At 46.5% G+C, this 18154-nt stretch overlaps 1 protein-coding gene across 10 annotated transcripts in view; it reads right to left on the bottom strand.

The window, feature by feature from the left end:
• TXNRD1 (thioredoxin reductase 1) overlaps positions 1-18154 on the bottom strand; it is a 187339-nt gene that overhangs the window by 36524 nt on the left and 132661 nt on the right. For 5 of the 10 annotated variants that reach the window (XM_055235465.2, XM_063615191.1, XM_063615187.1 and 2 more), the window contains one exon: positions 14326-16540. The exons of the other annotated variants lie outside the window; for them this stretch is intronic. In XM_055235465.2, coding sequence (XP_055091440.1) covers positions 16478-16540 — 63 coding nt within the window. In that variant the 3' untranslated portion in view covers positions 14326-16477. Of the gene's footprint in view, positions 1-14325; positions 16541-18154 lie in introns of those variants that run through there. 10 annotated transcript variants of the gene reach the window in all.

Genomic DNA, 18154 nt, shown 5'->3' with positions numbered 1-18154 from the left:
TGGTCAGGAGTGGGTCTTTCCACCTGAGATTGCTTTGTACAAGTGTGACATTTGATCACTGTATAAATACTGGAGCCTTAGCATCCTTGAAGTCACTTAGCTTCCCTGAGCCTCTATGCCTCCCTTTGGACATTAAGGCTGGGAAGGCTTCTCCTTTTGTGCTGGACAGAATGGGTCTTTGTGGCATCTTTCCTCCAGCTCAAAGATCCATCCTCCCCCTCATCATGAATGCACAAGTGCATCTAGAAACAATATGCTGAGCAATACCACGAGCCAGGCATCCTTGGAGATGTCACTCCTTTCTGAATCCCATAGGGACTTTTAGGCATCATGGCCCTCTTTGGAGCTCTGATAGAGACCAGCCACCATCTCCCTGGAAAATATACATGAGCACAGGATTTTGCATAAGGTTTCAGAGGCTTCACAGGGGACCCCTTTGGGAGTGAGTGAACCAGGTGAGGAATATTTGGCTGGAGGCCTCTAAGACTGCTTTCAGTTCCAACTTCTATTCCTGGAGCAGTGGTGGCCTTGTGGGGGAAACCCTGAGTCAGAGACCTGGGAGAGAGGGCGACTGAAAATGGAAAGTGAGACGGCATGAATAGCACCATCGCAGGGTGGGAAAGAATCCCTCACGAGCTGTCAGCTTTTCTGTTACCTCAACTGGATGCGAAAGCCCCTTTACCATCTCCCTCTGCTGGCGAATGCTCCGCAGCAGAGAGAAGCCTCAGGTTTAGCAACTTCAGCTGGCAACAGCGTCTGGCCAGAATCTAATGCCAATGTTTTGTTTTCACATCTTTTTTTCCCCAAATTCTTTGTTTTTATTGAATTCCAAAAGCCAAAAAAGTATAAATGGAAATATACAGGAATGTTCCTTAAAAGTGGGCCCCACCCCTGCCCCTAGCCGTGGGTTCTTCTCCCCACAGGTAATCACTATGCACCTCTTATATGTCCTTCCAGAAATACCTTATGCGTATGCAAGCTACAGAAATATGTGTTTTTGCATTTATTTTAAAAATAAATGGCAAATGAGACCGGTTTCCATTTATGGTTTCAATCTATGGGTGTCTTTTAAAATAAATCTGTTTTCATTTAAAAGAAGTAGGAATTGCTTTGATATGCAGTGTTAGTAAATACAGTGATGACAAAATGTACGACCGAGGCACACGATGACACAGACCGAGAGCTGCAAAGCCCACGGGGATCTGCTCCCAGCTCTGCTCTCCGCAGTGGGGGAGGCTGGAAGGTCTTCCGTTTAGATCCAGGCCCCCTGCTTAAGAGCAGCCCCTGACAAGTTCCCTTCTTCACCTAGGAAGGACAGAAAGACCCATTTGGGGGCACAGACCCTGACCAAAAGGCTCCTGGCCATTGAAGGCATCTGTAGATGGGACTTGGCCAGAATATCAGAAGCGTTTGGGGCCTGTCTCTATTGCTACATCCAAGGGAATGGCGGTTCAGGTCAGATCATACCTGATGTGTATTTGCATCCAGAAAGAACGTATCACCTGGATTCCGTCCCTCCCCATGCTGCATGGAGGGCTTGGGTGCAGGTGTGTACAACACACATACGTGTGTGCCTGTGAGCCCAGGGTGTGAGCCTCAGTAAAGGAGAGGAGAAGCTGCAGAAACAAAGCAGTGACTCAAAACTCCCTGTCTCAGCACAGCACTGATCTCTCCAGCAGCAGCATTTAATAGTTATGCATTAAACATGAATACTTACGCATGAATGAATTTCATTATAAATACAATTAATGATCTCATTCTCAGATACAACACCTCATGAATCTAATGAACAAAGTTTACAGAGGGTCACATGTCACTCTCCATAACTAAATTCAGATTTCAGGAGAGTGCGTGAGGCAGGACAGGCAAGCCCTGAAATTGAGGCTTAGCCCAGGAAGGTTCTTGGCTTCACTCAGGAAAGAATTCAAGAGCAAGCCAGTGGTAGAATAAAACAGCTTTATTGAGGCAGCAGTGTTACAGCTCCATGTCTGCTCCTACAGAGCAGGCTACCCCACAGGCAGTGTGCTCAGAGTAGCAGCTCAGAGGTCATTCTGCAGTCATATTTATACCCATTTTTTATTACATGCAAATTAAGAGGCAGGTTATTCAAATTTCTAGAAAAGGAATGGTAACTTCCAGGTGTTGCCATGGCAACGGTAAACTGCATGGCACTGGTGGGTGTGTCATATAGAGAGGTGCTTTTGCCCCTCCCCTGTTTCAGCCAGTCTCCAATCTGGTCCAGAGTTTGAGCCCTGCCTCTAGAATAGAGTCCCACCTCCTACCTCATATGCAGACTGTTGAAATCAGCCCACATAACTCAGAAGCACGTACAATTCTTATCAACAGCTTTAGGAGCTGTGTTGAATTCCAAAATGATGAGACATCTTTACCATGGCCCAGAACAATTCTGAGATTAATTTCAAAAGGGCAAAATAAAAACACACTCAGAAATGCATACAACTGCCATAAATAGTCACTGTATATACCACTGATAGTCACTTACATAATAACAGGTTTGATTTTCCTAAAGCCACTGGATTCCTGCTCATTCATTGGTTGGAAGGATCATGTGACTCTCCTACCCAGCTGAACTTTAGGGAAACCTACCCGAGCATCTGGCAGAGAGATGTTCACTGGGAGATAAAAGCTCCAAGTTCCAGGCACTACCTTCAAATAAATGTGTGCCTTGCTTCTCAGCAAGCCTTGAGAAGCCTGAGGCCACACCACAGAAAAATGTGAGTCTTACACCTTTGGTAGATACCTATGTAGTTTTTAAAATAGACTATTTTTTAGAGAAGTTTTAAGTCCACAGCAATACTGAGCCGAAGGTACAGAGATTTCTGTATGCTCCCTGCCCACATACATGCACAGCCTCCCCCACTATCAACTTCCCCCATCAAAGTGGTCTATTTGTTACAATTGACAAACCTGCACTGATACATCATTATCACCCAAAGTCCAGAGTTTACATTAGGGGCCACTCCTGGTGCTGCACATTCTATGGGTTTGCGCAAATGTGTAATGACATGGATCCCCCATTGGAGTATCACACAGAGTAGTTTCACTACCCTAAAAACAATCTAGTTTTTATATACCAATTTTTTTCCACTGAGGTATACGCTATAAGCTTTTTTCTCATATCATTAACTACTTTCTGAAAAACAAGATTTAAATGGCTATATTAGTTGGAATACAGACTAAGCAGCTATGTCAGAGACCCAAGATTCAGTGTCTTCAAAGAGTAGTCTACATAAGACATTTGTTCTTTCCCACCCAGCAGATGGAGGTGGGGATGGGGGATGCTACACGGTGTGGGTCATCAGGGCCCTGGTTCCTTCCAACTTGTTGCTCAGCATCTGCTTGCTTCTTGACTCATCTGCTTGCTCATGGCTGGCCTCCAGCCCTCCAGAGTGGGTGTCAGTCAGGTCATTCACAGATGCAGGGGAAAGAGAAAGTGGAGAGCAAGTGTCTTTCTTACACGGAACATAACACTTTCGCATCCATTCTATCCCAGAGCTTAGCCACAGAGCAACTTAGTATCATGGAGGCTGGGAAATTCAGTTTACAGCTGGGTACCCAAGCACATTGCTAAAATCTATGTATGTGTAGAGGTTGGGAGGGTGGGGGTAAGTTCTACTACCAAAAAGACAGGGAAGAAGGACAGAAGAACAATTAGATCTTTCCAATCATTTGGATAAACTTTCTCCCATAGTTGGATATTTCAATTATTTTTCATTTTTCACTAATACAAATAACACTGTGAACACCCTTATACACCTAGCACCCCCTTTGTGCCGGCCACACTATTCTAAGCACTTCGTGTGTGTTAACTTGATCCTCACAGCAACTCTGGGAGGTGAGCACAATTATTATCTCTATTTTATGCTAAGAAAACAGAGGTACTGGGGGCTAAGTTACCCTGCTGCAGGGGTTGGGCTTGTAACCACTGCCTGTAGGAAAGCCTGCCTGGGTCAGTGCTCTTTCTCTTCAACACCCCTGTATTTCCATTCACTTCCTATTTCCCTCTCCATAGATGGCCCCTCTGATGTGGTGCATGTGTACTATTCTGCTTGTAAAACATGTACCATGGTTTCATGGGCATGCATTTTTAGTACACAGAAGCAGTTATAGGGGGCTTGGTCTCTTTTTCTTTCCACTCGCCTCTACCCATGTCATGAGTACTCCCCAAGTACTGCTCCATCATCTTGCATCTGCTGCAGCCTACTCATCTATTCCCCAGTGAGGGTCATCAGGATGGAGTTCAATTTCCCCACCCTGCACATGGTGCCATAACGGGTGTCTTCGTGCACGTTCCCTTATGGATACACAGAATTTCTCTGGGGTTGAGAGCCAGGAGCCATATTGCTGGGTCATGGGCTACACAGTGCTTGAGGTCTAAACACTGAGCATCAAACAGTCTCTTCTCCAACCAGCAGGGCCTGACGGTCCCCTCACCTAGCTCATCATTTGGCATTAACCAGCTTTCTGATGTGTGCAAATCTGATAGCTGTAAAGCAATCTCTCATTATATTAATTTGCCTTTCTTAATGACTCACAAGTTTGTACAGCTCTCCTATCCTGGTTGACTTTCGGGTTTTATCTTTGGTGAATAAGCAGTTCAATGTCCTTTGCCCATTTTCTTTTGTGGCTCCTGTCTTCTTGTTGATTCGCCAGAGTTCCTTGAAGTCACCTGGGTCTAAATTCCTTATCAGTTTTAGACACTGAACTGTCCCCTCCCACATGGTCATCTCTCTATTAAACTTTTTCCATGATGGTCTTTGTGAATCATAACTTCTGGGCCAACTGGCACATCAGTGCTTTGCCTTTTGGTTTGTGCTTGAGACCATGGTTTAAGAAACCCTCACCCACCTGTAGGTCACAGAGGTATTTTCCTATATGTACCATATAAATTTTATGGCTGTAGCATATACATTTAGGTCTTCAATATGTTTCAAGTCTGTCTTTGTCATCCAGTATTAGGTAAGGATCCAGTTTTATAGCTACACATATAGCAAACAAGTTTTCCCAGAATTATCTGCTAAGCTGTTTGCCCATCCCCCTTGATTTGCAAGCCCTATAAAATTTTTTAGCTATGTGACCTTATTCATTCAAGCCCATAAACAAAGTGTGTTCCAGTAAAACTGAACACCAAAGTGGCAGCCTGCTGTTCACAGGGATGGACACTAGGAGGCAAACCTTCTCTTTTGCTTTGGAGTCACCCCATGCCACAGAAGCCACATAGTGTGAGCCTGGGCAAGTGACTGACTCTGAACTTCCCTTTTTTCATCTAAAAAGTGGGTGTAGGGCCGGACGCAGTGGCTCACGCCTATAATCCCAGCACTTTGGGAGGCCGAGGCGGGTGGATCACTTGAGGTCAGGAGTTCAAGACCAGCCTGACAAACATGGTGAAACCCTGTCTCTACTAAAAATACAGAATTAGCCGGGCATGATGGCATATGCCTGTGATCCCAGCTACTTGGGAGGCTGAGGCAGGAGAATCGCTTGAACCCGGGAGGCAGAGGTTGCAGTGAGCCAAGATTGTGCCATTGCTCTCCAGCCTGGGCAACAAAAGTGAAACTCCATCTCAAAAAAAAAAAAGTGAGTGTAACACTAGTTCTAAAGTTCTTACAAGATTCGTGGAGCCACTGACTGCACGGAAGGTGTTTTGGATGTGCAGTTCTTTCTCTGCCTGCAGCTCTCCTCAGTAACGCCTCTTTTCATTTATTCTCTGGGGCATTTTAAGGCCTTTATTCCTCTACACACTTGTACTTCCAGAGCCCACATCATTCCAGACATAATGAAATGCATCACTTTCCCACTTTCAATGTACTTCATTTACAGACATACAGGAATCAGATCTAATTGCATTTGATTGGCATAAGGCAAGTATGTAGGCATTTAAAGATTTGTCCATTGTAATTTTCTTCTGTTGAGTTTTTTCCTTCATATTCTGGAGCTTTTTCAAAATGGTTTCAAAGGCTTTTGTAAACACTGGGCCTTTTGCTCATGGCACTTAGTGGAGATGAAACAGCCTCGCCTTCTCTACCTTAGCAACACTAACAGATCTTGTGGTTGTCATTTGTTTTTTTGTGTGGATATTGACTCAGAGCCCTCCACCTCTCCTCCCTCCTGAGCCCCAGACCCACCTTCTTGTCTTCTCATTGGTGGACCCCACTGAGTGCCTGGCTAGGATTTCCAGTTGAGGATGAGTAGTGGCCATGAGGATTAAATGTTGCTATGTGCATAGCACTTACAACACAACCCTACTATGCAGGGAGTAAGCATTATGAGAAAAATGTGACTATTATTATTATTACACGATTTGGTCAGAATGGAGAGTGGAAAGGAAGGTTAAAGAGACAATTCAGTAGGTAATTGCAAATCAGAGCAAAAGATAAAGGAAGCCTTTAAAAAGGTGGTTGCCATGGAAAAGAAGAGACCAAAGAGAATGAAACCTGTGGGACTTCACAGTGTTCTTTCATTCCAATGATGAATGAAAGTACCGACAGTGTACTTGGAGCTGTTCTGAGAGCTGGGTTGATGGGAAAGCAAGGGAAAGTCTAGTCTTCCAAAGAAGAGTCCAGCGGGGCAAGAGGAGGTGGGAAGACGGCAGCCTCCACACAAGGTTTTGGTCTCCCCGCCCCCAAGCTCAGGACAGGCAGTTCAACAACAGAAGCCTAAAAAGTGGCTCATCTGTTGGCCTGAAGTGTACAATTACTGCTCCTATTTTACAGAAGAGGAAACTGAGGCCAAGTGAGGTTAAGCACAGATAACTTGGCAAAAACTGCGCTGCTGGGATTCAAACCTGTGTGGCTTGGGTCTGGAGTGAGTTGGGAATTCAATCTGCTCAGAGCCCAGCTGTTTGTTGGTTCTGCAGGGCCAGGCTTAGGGTGAGGGAATAGGAAACTGAACTCTCAGCGCTGTTAAAGGACCGATCTTGCTCTGGGAGAGCGTGTGCCTCCTTGGATTTTGCGGCCGGAAGCCTCAATCTCGTCCCAGCCCTGTCCCCATGTGGAACGGTGCCCAGAGTTGGCCTGCATTTGGGTGCTTCTGTCTCCATGCCCCTCCAAGCCCCGAACCTGGACTACATCCATGCTTTCACTTGCCGGGGGTCTGCCTGGAGCGTCCTTTCCTCGCCCTTGTGTTTCTTGATCTAAACCTCGCCGTCCCTCATCATGGACAGGGTCCCCAGGATCCCCAAGGAATCCTCAGGCAGCTCTGTTCCAGTGTGGGCCCCTCCTATAGCTGCAGGTTCCCAGCAGAGCTTATCTCTTTTCTATAAGCATTCATGCCCTGTGGTACTTCATCATTCTTGAGACCTTAAACACCCTTCTGGGCTGATGCTGTGACATTTGTCTAACTGTATCCTGGACTTCATTCTGGAACTCCGGACTCATGTCCAACTGCCCACTGACCATCTCTACTCAGATGTCTCATAAGCATCTCAAACTCAGTGCCCAAAACCCAAGCATCTGATAATTCCCACCCATCTTCCTATAGTTTTCCCACCTCGGTGAAGTGGCACTTCCATCTTCAATCCTTCCAATTCTTCAAGTCCAAAACTCTGGAGTCATCCTTGATGCCTCTCTCTCCCTCCACCCCACATCCAATTTAACAATAAATTCTACTCTCAAATTAGGTCAGAATGTCCATCCACTGATACTACCATGGCTTAGGCATCATCTTCTCTCCCTTAGATTACTACAGCAGCCTCCCTGCTGGGCTCCCACTGTCCACCCCTCCCTCAACCTCAGGCTGCCCTCAGCCCAGCCCCAGAGTGCTCCTGAGAACCTGTAAATTAGAAGCACACCCCTCCTCTGCTCAGAGCCCTCCAATGGCTTCCAATGGTGCCAGTGCAACAAGATCCTACACCATCTGTCCGTCTCTCCCTGTTCTGTCTCCAACCTTGACTCCTTTCCCCACTCAACTCCACCGTACTGGACATTGCTCCAACCTCCCAGGCATGTGCTGCCTCAGGGCCTTTGCACTTGCTGACCTCTGTGCCTGGAATGTGCTTTTCCCCAGATATCTCCTTGGCTTTCTCCCTCACTTCCCTTGAGTCTTCAGCCAAATGTCACCTTCTCACTGAGGTCTTCCCTGACCACCTTAATTAAAATTCCACTGACTATGCCCCATAGCCCTAACCCCGCCTCTGCTTAGATTTTTCTCCATGGCACTAACTTCTATATAGTTTACTTAGTTGTGTTAGTTTTGCCTGTTTACCTCCACTATAACATAAGCCTTTCAGGATGAGGATGTCTGATGTTTGTTCACTGCTCAGCTCTACTGCCTAGAAAGGTGCCTGGTGCATAGTATTTGTTGAAGAAACGAAGGAATAACAATTTTTTTACACTCACCCATCTTACCTGACCACACTCACCCTAGAGTGAATTGTGTTTCTTCATTTTGTGTCCACTGTGCTATGGACATAAAGGATAGTCCATAATTTTCTTCCTTGACTCTACTGATTTAGCAAACACTCACCCAGACTGTTCGCTTTTGCAATTATTAGGCAGGTTCTACGTCATTTTCCCGACATACAAGAGGGTGTCACCATCATACACAAAACGAAGCCAATGGCAAGGACTTCTGATGCCTCACTTGAGGTCAGTAGGATGTGTTTCCTGAATACCTACCATGTGTGGACTGTAGGGCCAAGGACCTGTCGGCTTTTTTTATAAGCAATGTATGCTTTCTTCACACTCTTCAATTTCACTGCAATCAAAAGTGTGCTTACATGGCTGGGTGTGTTTAAGAATGTAGGAGAATCTACAAAGATGATGATGGGCAGGATGGTGGCGTGGAAAAATAGATAACTGGAAGTTAAAACTGGCTCCTGTGTTTGGCTGTTTAACCTTGACCTTGATGTTGACTTGGTAGCTTTGCCTATTTAGCCCTCAATTTCTGCATCTGCAAACGGACTTGGAGGAGCTGACCTCCCTTTCCAATCTCAAATACTATGAAATAGTGCTGGATAGATGAACAAGTGTACTAAAGGACGTTTACTGGTAAGACTATGCTCACTTAGAGGGCCCCTTGGCAGAAGCATCCTAGTCTGCTCTGCTCAGCAGCTTGTGAGACCTTGTGGCACAAAAAAGTGCCCAGAGGCGCAGTGGCTCACGCTTGTAATCCCAGCACTTTGGGAGGCCGAGGTGGGCGGATCACGAGGTCAGGAGATCAAGACCACAGTAAAACCCTGTCTCTACTAAAAATACAAAAAATTAGCCAGGCGTGGTGGTGGGCGCCTGTAGTCCCAGCTACTCGGAGAGGCTGAGGCAGGAGAATGGCGTGAACCTGGGAGGCGGAGCTTGCAGTGAGCCGAGATTGCGCCACTGCACTCCAGCCTGGGCGACAGAGCAAGACTCCGTCTCAAAAAAAAAAAAAAGTGCCCAAAGGGCAATGTGTCAACGCATCAGTGAAGTGCATTAACAGGAAAGGTACTGCAGGGAAACCCTGCTTCCTTGCTATGGAACCTCATGTTTAAAAACTTTATGCATCCCTTTTCTTTTCCTAAATAAAATCTTGTAAAATGTTAAAAGTTGAGTGCTGTGATATAAAGGGGGTATAAGGCCTGGCCTACTTGTTCTGTAACCTCCCTCTCCAACTCCCACGTATTATCTATTGCTGTGTCAGAAATTACCCCCAAATTTAGTGCATGTTTAACCCATTCCTCGACTTCAGACTGATGTTGGAACCATGGTGGGTGATGGTCAGGAAGGGCCTTCTGCTGTAGCATCTTTCTTTCTAGTCTGGTCTATTTCTATGTATGAAAACTTGGAGATAGTCCTATTACCTAGTATTCTGCCAATACTCCAAGCTGCACCCTCCACCCCCACCTCTTCTAAGCTGCTTGTTTTAAAAAGTTTATTAAAAATATAGATATTATCCCTTAATAGTTTAAGGTAGAACCAAATAAAAAATAGATAGATAATACTGATAAACAAATGCACAAGTCCTGAGTGACCTTTCAGTCATGGTTACCCCTTGCTAATCCCATCTTCTATTGTTTGGCTGTGTCCCCACCCAAATCTCATCTTAATTGTAGCTCCCCTAATTCCCACGTGTTGCGGGAGGGACCTGGGGGTAGATAATTGAATTATGGGCAGCTTCCCTCATACTGTTCTTGTGGCAGTGAGTAAGTCTTACGAGGCCTGATGGTTTTATAAGGGTAGACCCCCTTCACTTGGTTCTCATTCTGTCTTGTCTGCTGCCACCTAAGACGTGCCTTTTGCCTTCCACCATGATTGTGAGGCCTCCTCAGCCACATGGAAATGTGAGTCCATTAAACCTTTTTTCTTTATAAATTACCCAGTCTCGGATATGTCTTTATCGGCAGCATGAAAACAGACTAATACACGACCCTCTGTTCTACCCCTTCATTGGTAACTACTAGCTTCTATTTTATAATCATCATTTTGAATTCTCTTGCTTTCTCTTAGGGTTTTACAATTTTATCTCTAAACACTGTATTTCTTAGCTTTGCCTGTCTGTGCACATAATGAAATCACATTGCACATACTCCTTTGACTTTTTCACTCAATACTATTTCTTTTTTTTTTTTTTTTTTTTTTCTGAGACGGAGTCTTGCTCTGTCGCCCAGGCTAGAGTGCAGTGGCGCGATCTCGGCTCACTGCAAGCTCCACCTCCCGAGTTCACGCCATTCTCCTGCCTCAGCCTCCCGAGTAGCTGGGACTACAGGCGCCCGCCAACACGCCCGGCTAATTTTTTTTGTATTTTTAGTAGAGACGGGGTTTCACCGTGTTAGCCAGGATGGTCTCCATCTCCTGACCTCGTGATCCGCCCGCCTCGGCCTCCCAAAGTGCTGGGATTACAGGCTTGAGCCACCGCACCCGGCCTAATACTATTTCTTAGATCTATTTTGTTACATATATTCTGCTGTTAGTTTTCTGTTACATGGACACACCACAACTCATTTGCCCATTCTCATGGTGATGGATATTTGGGCTGCTTCCAGGTTTTTGGGATTTATTTTGTTTTGCAATTAATAACAGTGTTATGAATACTCCTGTACATGTCTTTAGGTACGGAGACAGTGCATTTGTGCTGGGTATACACCTAAGCATGCAACAGCTGGGTCATGAGCTACCCACGCGTTTAATTCTACTGGGTAACGGCCAGTACCATTTTTTGGTTTGGAGGGTTTTTGCTTGCACCTAAATGATGAAAAACTTTATTTTGCATCAAGGTATCTGGAAAATGAAACTGCACTGGGGGCAAATGATAGATGAGGAACAATCCATGTGTTAAGTATAAAACTCAATTATACAATTATAGAATTACTATTACTAGTAACAGATACTCCAAATTATCAATGTTTAAGTAGAAGTAAAACATGATTTACCACACTAAAAGGCTAGACGTGACATATGACAGAATTTTAAGACAGCAGCTATAAATGTAGCATCTATGTGTATATTTTAAAAATAAAATATTGGGAAAAAAACAAATATTGAGGAAGAGCTCTGGCCTTAAACACATCTTACCTGAAATCCAACCAGAAAGCCAGTCCATGATCTTTTAGCAATTTAAATTCATTGTATGAAAAAAAATCATGAATGCTAAGTGAATCCAGTGACAAAAAGGACATCTTTTTTTTGGTTAAAACTACAAAATAAACTGGTTTTGTTAAAACATGTAAAAAAATTTCAAATCATTTTCAAAATGTTTGATATGCTGATCTTCACTGTTTTCCAAAATGATTGAATAATTTACATCCCCACCAGCAATAACAAATGTTCCAGTCGCTCCACATCTTTGCCAACACTGGATATTGGCACTCTTAAAATCTGCCATACAATGGGTGCATCAGGGCTCGCCACAGAAACAATGGATTTTATACATATGTGTGTACATAAAATACGGAAAGAGATTTTTAGGAGGGATTGGCTCATGTGATTATGGAGCCTGAAAAGTCTCACAGTTCCATCTGCAGGCTGGAGGCCCAGGAAAGTAAGTCATGGAGTTTCAGTCCAAACCTGAAGGCCTGAGGCCAGGGAGCCCAGGGTGCAAGTCCTAATCTGAGTCTAAAGTCCCAAGAACCAGAGCAGCAAGGTCTGAGGGCAGGAAAAGACGGATCTCCAAGCTCAAGGGCAAAGAGCAAATTCACCCTTCTGCCTTTTGATTTGGGCCTCAAGGATTGGACAATGCCTACCCACATTGGTGAGGGTGACCCTCTTTACTATCTCCTGATTCGAATCAATGTTAATCTCTTCCAGAAACACCCTCACAGACACACCAGCTCTCTGGGCATTCCTTAGCCCAGTCAAGTTGACACATAAAATTAACCATCCAGGCTGGGGACAGTGGCTCATGCCTGTAATCCCAGCACTTTGGGAAGCCAAGGCAGGGTGATCACTTGAGCCCAGGAGTTCAAGACCAGCCTGGGCAATAGAGCAAAAAACCCCAACTCCACAAAAACTTAAAAAATTAGCCGGGCATGGTGGTGCATGCCTGTAGTCCCAGCTACTTGGGAGGCTGAGGTAGGAGGATGGCTTGAGCCCAGGAGGTCAGAGGCTGCAGTGAGCTGTGTTCCCACCACTGCACTCCAGCCTGGGAGACAGAACAAGACCCTGTCTCAAAGAAAAAAAAAAATTAACCACTCACAGTGGGTATAAAATGGTATCTCACTTCAGCTTGATTTGCATTTCACTGCAGTTTAATTTGCATTGCACTCACTAGTGAGGCTGACCGTTTTTTCTGTTTAGGCCCTTTCTACTTTCATTAACATTTAAATCAATGGTTCCTAGGCCAGGTGCGGCTCACGCCTGTAATCCCAGCACTTTGGGAGGCTGAGGCGGGCAGATCACGAGGTCAGGAGATTGATCAGGAGATTGAGACCACGGTGAAACCCCGTCTCTACTAAAAATACAAAAAATTAGCCGGGCGCGGTGGCTGGTGCCTGTAGTCCCAGCTACTTGGGAGGCTGAGGCAGGAGAATGGCGTGAACCCGGGAGGCAGAGCTTGCAGTGAGCCGAGATCACGCCACTGCATGCCAGCCTGGGCGACAGAGTGAGACTCCGTCTCAAAAAAAAAAAAAAAGCTTCCTGACATAACAGGAAGAAATTAAAAGGCTTCCTATATGGCCATCTCTGATAGGTATGGTTCTACCTGTCAATCCAATTACACCAATGTTCTAAGTGCCTCTGCAGTGCCAGACCTTGTGCTAGAAGCTGTGGGGCACACAGCGGTAAAGAACCCTCATTATCTAGTGGCGGTGACAGATACACACACTACACTCCATGCAGAGTAATTCAAAGAGCTCTAGAGACAATACAGAGTACCCTGGGAGTACAGGTAGAGAACCAGCTGGAAGTTACCTACAGCAGGTGACCTTTGAGGGAGGCTAGTAGTTATATGGGGACACAGAGCAGGTGTAGCCAGAACAGGCAAGGGAAAGCGCAGGCTAGAGCTTAGGTAACAGGTCCAGGGTCTGGCAGGGGACTGTGGGTCTAGTTACAGGCCTTGGGAAAACCTCAAAGGCTTGAGACAGGGAAGTTCAGGCAATAAGAGCCTGGCTCTAGTGGGAAGTAAACTGGCAGTGGAAAGTCCAGTTAGGAAAGTGTTAGAACATCTCAAGACAAGGTATTTATTAAGCGTGCAGACAGCATTGCTTGATGGCATGTGAAAATGTGAAGTCCCAGAAATTGATGCAGCAGACCTAAAAGCTTCCATTTGTCAGAGATGAATGGGAGGCCGCACTGCGAGGTAACTAAGAGGTTGGGCCTTTGAAGTCACAGACCCAACTCTGGCCTCAAAAACGTGATGCATTATTAACTGGCTGTGTAATCCTAAGAAAGTGACTCACACTTCTGAGCCTGTTTCTCCATCTATAAATGGGTACAAAAGCACCTTCTCTAATAGGATTGTTGTAAGGATTACATCAGCCAGGGTGTGTCAAGCACAGTGCCTGCACGTGTTGCAGTAAACACTCATTTAGCTGTTATTAGCACCCTGCAACTACTTACCACAGAAAGGAAGTACAAACTGGGAAGGTTTTTGGGAAAGATTACATAAAAGAGGAGTTTCTGCCTAAAAAGTGATAACTAAGAATATTAAGTGCATGTGAATGTATAATCTGAACATGGTAATCAACATTTCTGTGAACATTTATTGACCATCTATGTGCCTGATACTGCCAGAAGATGGGAAATGGCAATGAACTCATCAGTCTATCTATATTTAAATCAGCATAGCATCACTGGAGACTACTCAGCAGCTAGCTTTTCAACACAATGTCACAGATCTACTCAATACTCTTGCAAAGACTCCCAAGACCATCATTCAGTAAGAAGGCACACATGTGGATATTATTAATGCTTTTTAATGTTTCATTGTTTCGTTTTTTTCAGAAGATTTGTAACAAAAATACATGGAACTTAGTATATGTTTCAATAAAATGGGTAAATACAGAATCTGAACAAGACAAGTCTATAAGATATAATCCTTCTTGTGGGGATAGAACATTCCACTCCACTAAGAAAAGAGAATCACAACATGATTAGGCCTGATTATCTCATACTACCTACTGTTCTAATTTCAGAGACTGGTGGACTTGGAGAAAAAAAACAAATTAAAGATAAATAAATAAAACTGAATATGGTCAACTGCCTCAATTGCCCTCTCCTCTTCCCATTTCTTTATACAGCCAGATGAGATGAGGACGTGAGGCAGAGCCCTGTGGGGGACGGTCAGGGGCTCTGCTGCCTAAATGCCAGGCAGATGCATGGGTTCCCTGAGGTGGCCCAGAAATGTACTTTGACCACTCAGTGCTGTAACTGAGAAATACAGGTAGAGGAGCAGGAATGAAAAAGGAACTTCAAGAACTGCTGGCAGGAGGCCTGACATCCACAAGCACGTGTTCAAAACTCAACTTACACAGTTAGAAAAGACAGCTGAGATAGAATCCTCAGCCAGTACATTGACAAACACATAACTGAGGCATTAATACCTCTTTATAATAATGCAAGTTGAAATGCTAACAAAGCATAAACACTTCTGCAAAAATTCCACAAGGCACAGGTGTTCATTCAACAGAAAAAGTCAAAACCACTTGGTTTTTAAATGAAAATCCTTCATATCCACCTGTGTTCAAAATAATAATAATAACTTATGACATTAATAACTTCCTTTAAAAAGCAATTACCACAAAACAGCTAAATCATAAGCATGAAAAGACTTATTTTCCTACTGATGCAGTCTTAGAAAGGAATAGATACCTAATGCCATTATATTTTGTGTTTTTAGCATAAAGCTAAAGCTACCAGAAAAACTTTTAAACAAGTTATGTGTTTTCCATTGCAAATAATCTCAGCTTGCTTAGACCAGCACACAATAAACTAAAGACAGAAAGATATGTACTGCTTTTCCCCCATTTCTGGTGTATGTCTGCCTCCATGACAAATAATGGTGAGAATCATAGGATACTACCAAATGCCAGGCAATGGCTGGCCAAGTAGCCATTTCCCTTCCTAAACAGACCTTAAAATAACAATCATCCGTGCTATAGCACACAGGGGCAAATTTGGCTACAGTTGATCGCAGATGTACTTGTTTTGGGAATATATGAGAGAAGAAACTGCTGAGCAGGTCAGTAAAGAACAGTCCATTTCAGCTGCAGGACAGTTCTCTTTGCTGGGACAAGCCTACATAGCCTCCAAGGGAGCCAAACTATCCCTTCCATGCAACAAGACACCTTGTATGGATACTCTAGCCATGACCTGCTTTTGGACAAAAATCAACTGCTAACGTTTTTCTTTCTTTCTTCTTTTTTTTTTTTTTTTTTTTTTTTGAGACGGGGTCTTGCTCTGTTGCCCAGGCTGGAGTGCAGTGGTGCGATCTCGGCTCACTGCAAGCTCCGCCTCCTGGGTTCACGCCATTCTCCTGCCTCAGCCTCCTGTAGCTGGGACTATAGGCGCCCGCCACCACGCCCGGCTAATTTTTTGTATTTTTTAGTAGAGACGGGGTTTCACCTTGGTCTCGATCTCCTGACCTTGTGATCCGCCCACCTCGGCCTCCCAAAGTGCTGGGATTACAAGCGTGAGCCACCGAGCCCGGCCCGTTTTTCATCTCTAATATCATTAACACCATGGAGAAAAAAGAAAAAACTTAGAAAACTTGACAACGAGAATAAGAAAATCCACAAGGAAAGGTCACGGTAAAACTAATTTGACAGTTGTTCCATCACCGCCTACCACATGGGCTTGAGACTGGTGACTTCATGGATGCATCCCATTGATGCCCTGCCAAATGTCAGCTTCAAGTCTGTCAGTGACCCCAGTGTGATGCTGCCTGCCTTCTATTCACCAACTCCTATCCAAGAGATCCAAGGGGGCGTTGGGCAATGGTAAGCACAGGACATGCAGGTGCCCAGAGCCCAAGAACCCTCTAGAAAACTTCGCCTTGGGGATTTGGGCATGGTTTGGAGTCTTGGCAACAGCATCCACACTGGGGCTTAACCTCAGCAGCCAGCCTGAAGGATGCTTGCCCCAGAGCGCTTGGTCACAGACAATGTTGTGAATACCTGCAGGGGAAAAGAAAGCACAACATCTTCAGATGCCTGAGCAAATGAGGTAACAGAGAACAGTTCAGATAATGCCATACACATTAAAACCATCTTAGGTGACTACCAAAATGAATAAAACAGAAGTAGTAAGATCAAGGATATCTTCTGTTTCTCCAGAGAATAAAAGGGGGAAGACATTTTAAAACCAAGATGAAAGAGAAAAAAAATTTAGGTTATATCTACTGAAGAATTTTGTTAGCATGAGGATGATTAAAACAAATCAGGTACCCACAGTTGCTTGTCAACCCCCTAAAAGAAATTCACCATAGCTTCCTTTCTTCCCTTCCCTTCCCTTCTTTTTCTTCTTTCCTTTCTTTCTTCTTTCTTTCCTTCCCTCTGTGGCTCCGGCTCCAATCTACTCGGCTCTCTGCTGCCCGTGCCGCGGACTACCTGGGACTGCCGGCGCACGCCACCGCTGCCTGCTTTTTCTCCTTTAGCTGCAGGCACGCGTTCGCCATCTTGGCCACGCTGGTCGCCAGCTCCTGACGCCGACTGCTCTGCCCGCCTCAGCCTCCCGAGGTACTGGGACTACAGACGGAGTCTCGCTCACCCGGTGCTCGGTGTTACCCGGGCTGGAGTGCGGTGGCGTGGTCTGGCCTCGCGGCAGCCTCCGCCTCCCAACCGCCTGCCTTGGCCTACCAGGGTGCTGGGATTGCAGCCCCTGCCCGGCCGCTGCCCCATCTGGGAGGTGGGGAGCGTCTCTGCCCGGCCACCCTGTCTGGGAAGTGAGGAACGCCTCTGCCCGGCCGCCCCGTCTGGGAAGTGAGGAGCGCCTCTGCCCGGCCACCCATCGTCTGGGAAGTGAGGAGCGCCTCTGCCCGGCCACCCCGTCCGGGAGGAAGCGAGGAGGGCCTCTGCCCGGCCGCCCCGTCCGGGAGGAAGTGAGGAGCGCCTCTGCCCGGCCGCCCCGTCCGGGAGGAAGTGAGGAGCGCCACTGCCCGGCCGCCCCGTCCGGGAGGAAGTGAGGAGCGCCTCTGCCCGGCCGCCCCGTCCGGGAGGAAGTGAGGAGCGCCTCTGCCCGGCCACCCATCGTCTGGGAAGTGAGGAGCGCCTCTGCCCGGCCACCCATCGTCTGGGAAGTGAGGAGCGCCTCGGCCCGGCCGCCCCGTCTGGGAAGTGAGGAGCCCCTCTGCCCGGCCACCCACCGTCTGGGAAGTGAGGAGCGCCTCTGCCCGACCACCCATCGTCTGGGAAGTGAGGAGCGCCTCTGCCCGGCCGCCCCGTCTGGGAAGTGAGGAGCGCCTCTGCCCGGCCGCCCCATCCGGGAAGAAGTGAGGAGCGCCTCTGCCCGGCCACCCACCGTCTGGGAGGTGAGGAGCGCCTCTGCCCGGCCACCCATCGTCTGGGAAGTGAGGAGCGCCTCTGCCCGGCCGCCCCGTCTGGGAAGTGAGGAGCGCCTCTGCCCGGCCGCCCCATCCGGGAAGAAGTGAGGAGCACCTCTGCCCGGCCACCCACCGTCTGGGAGGTGAGGAGCGCCTCTGCCCGGCCACCCATCGTCTGGGAGGTGAGGAGCGCCTCTGCCCGGCCGCCCCGTCTGGGAAGTGAGGAGCGCCTCTGCCCGGCCGCCCCGTC

Source organism: Symphalangus syndactylus, chromosome 13, assembly GCF_028878055.3.
Source record: "Symphalangus syndactylus isolate Jambi chromosome 13, NHGRI_mSymSyn1-v2.1_pri, whole genome shotgun sequence".
Classification (NCBI taxonomy): Eukaryota; Metazoa; Chordata; class Mammalia; order Primates; family Hylobatidae; genus Symphalangus; species Symphalangus syndactylus.
This window is presented reverse-complemented; position numbering and strand designations above follow the sequence as displayed.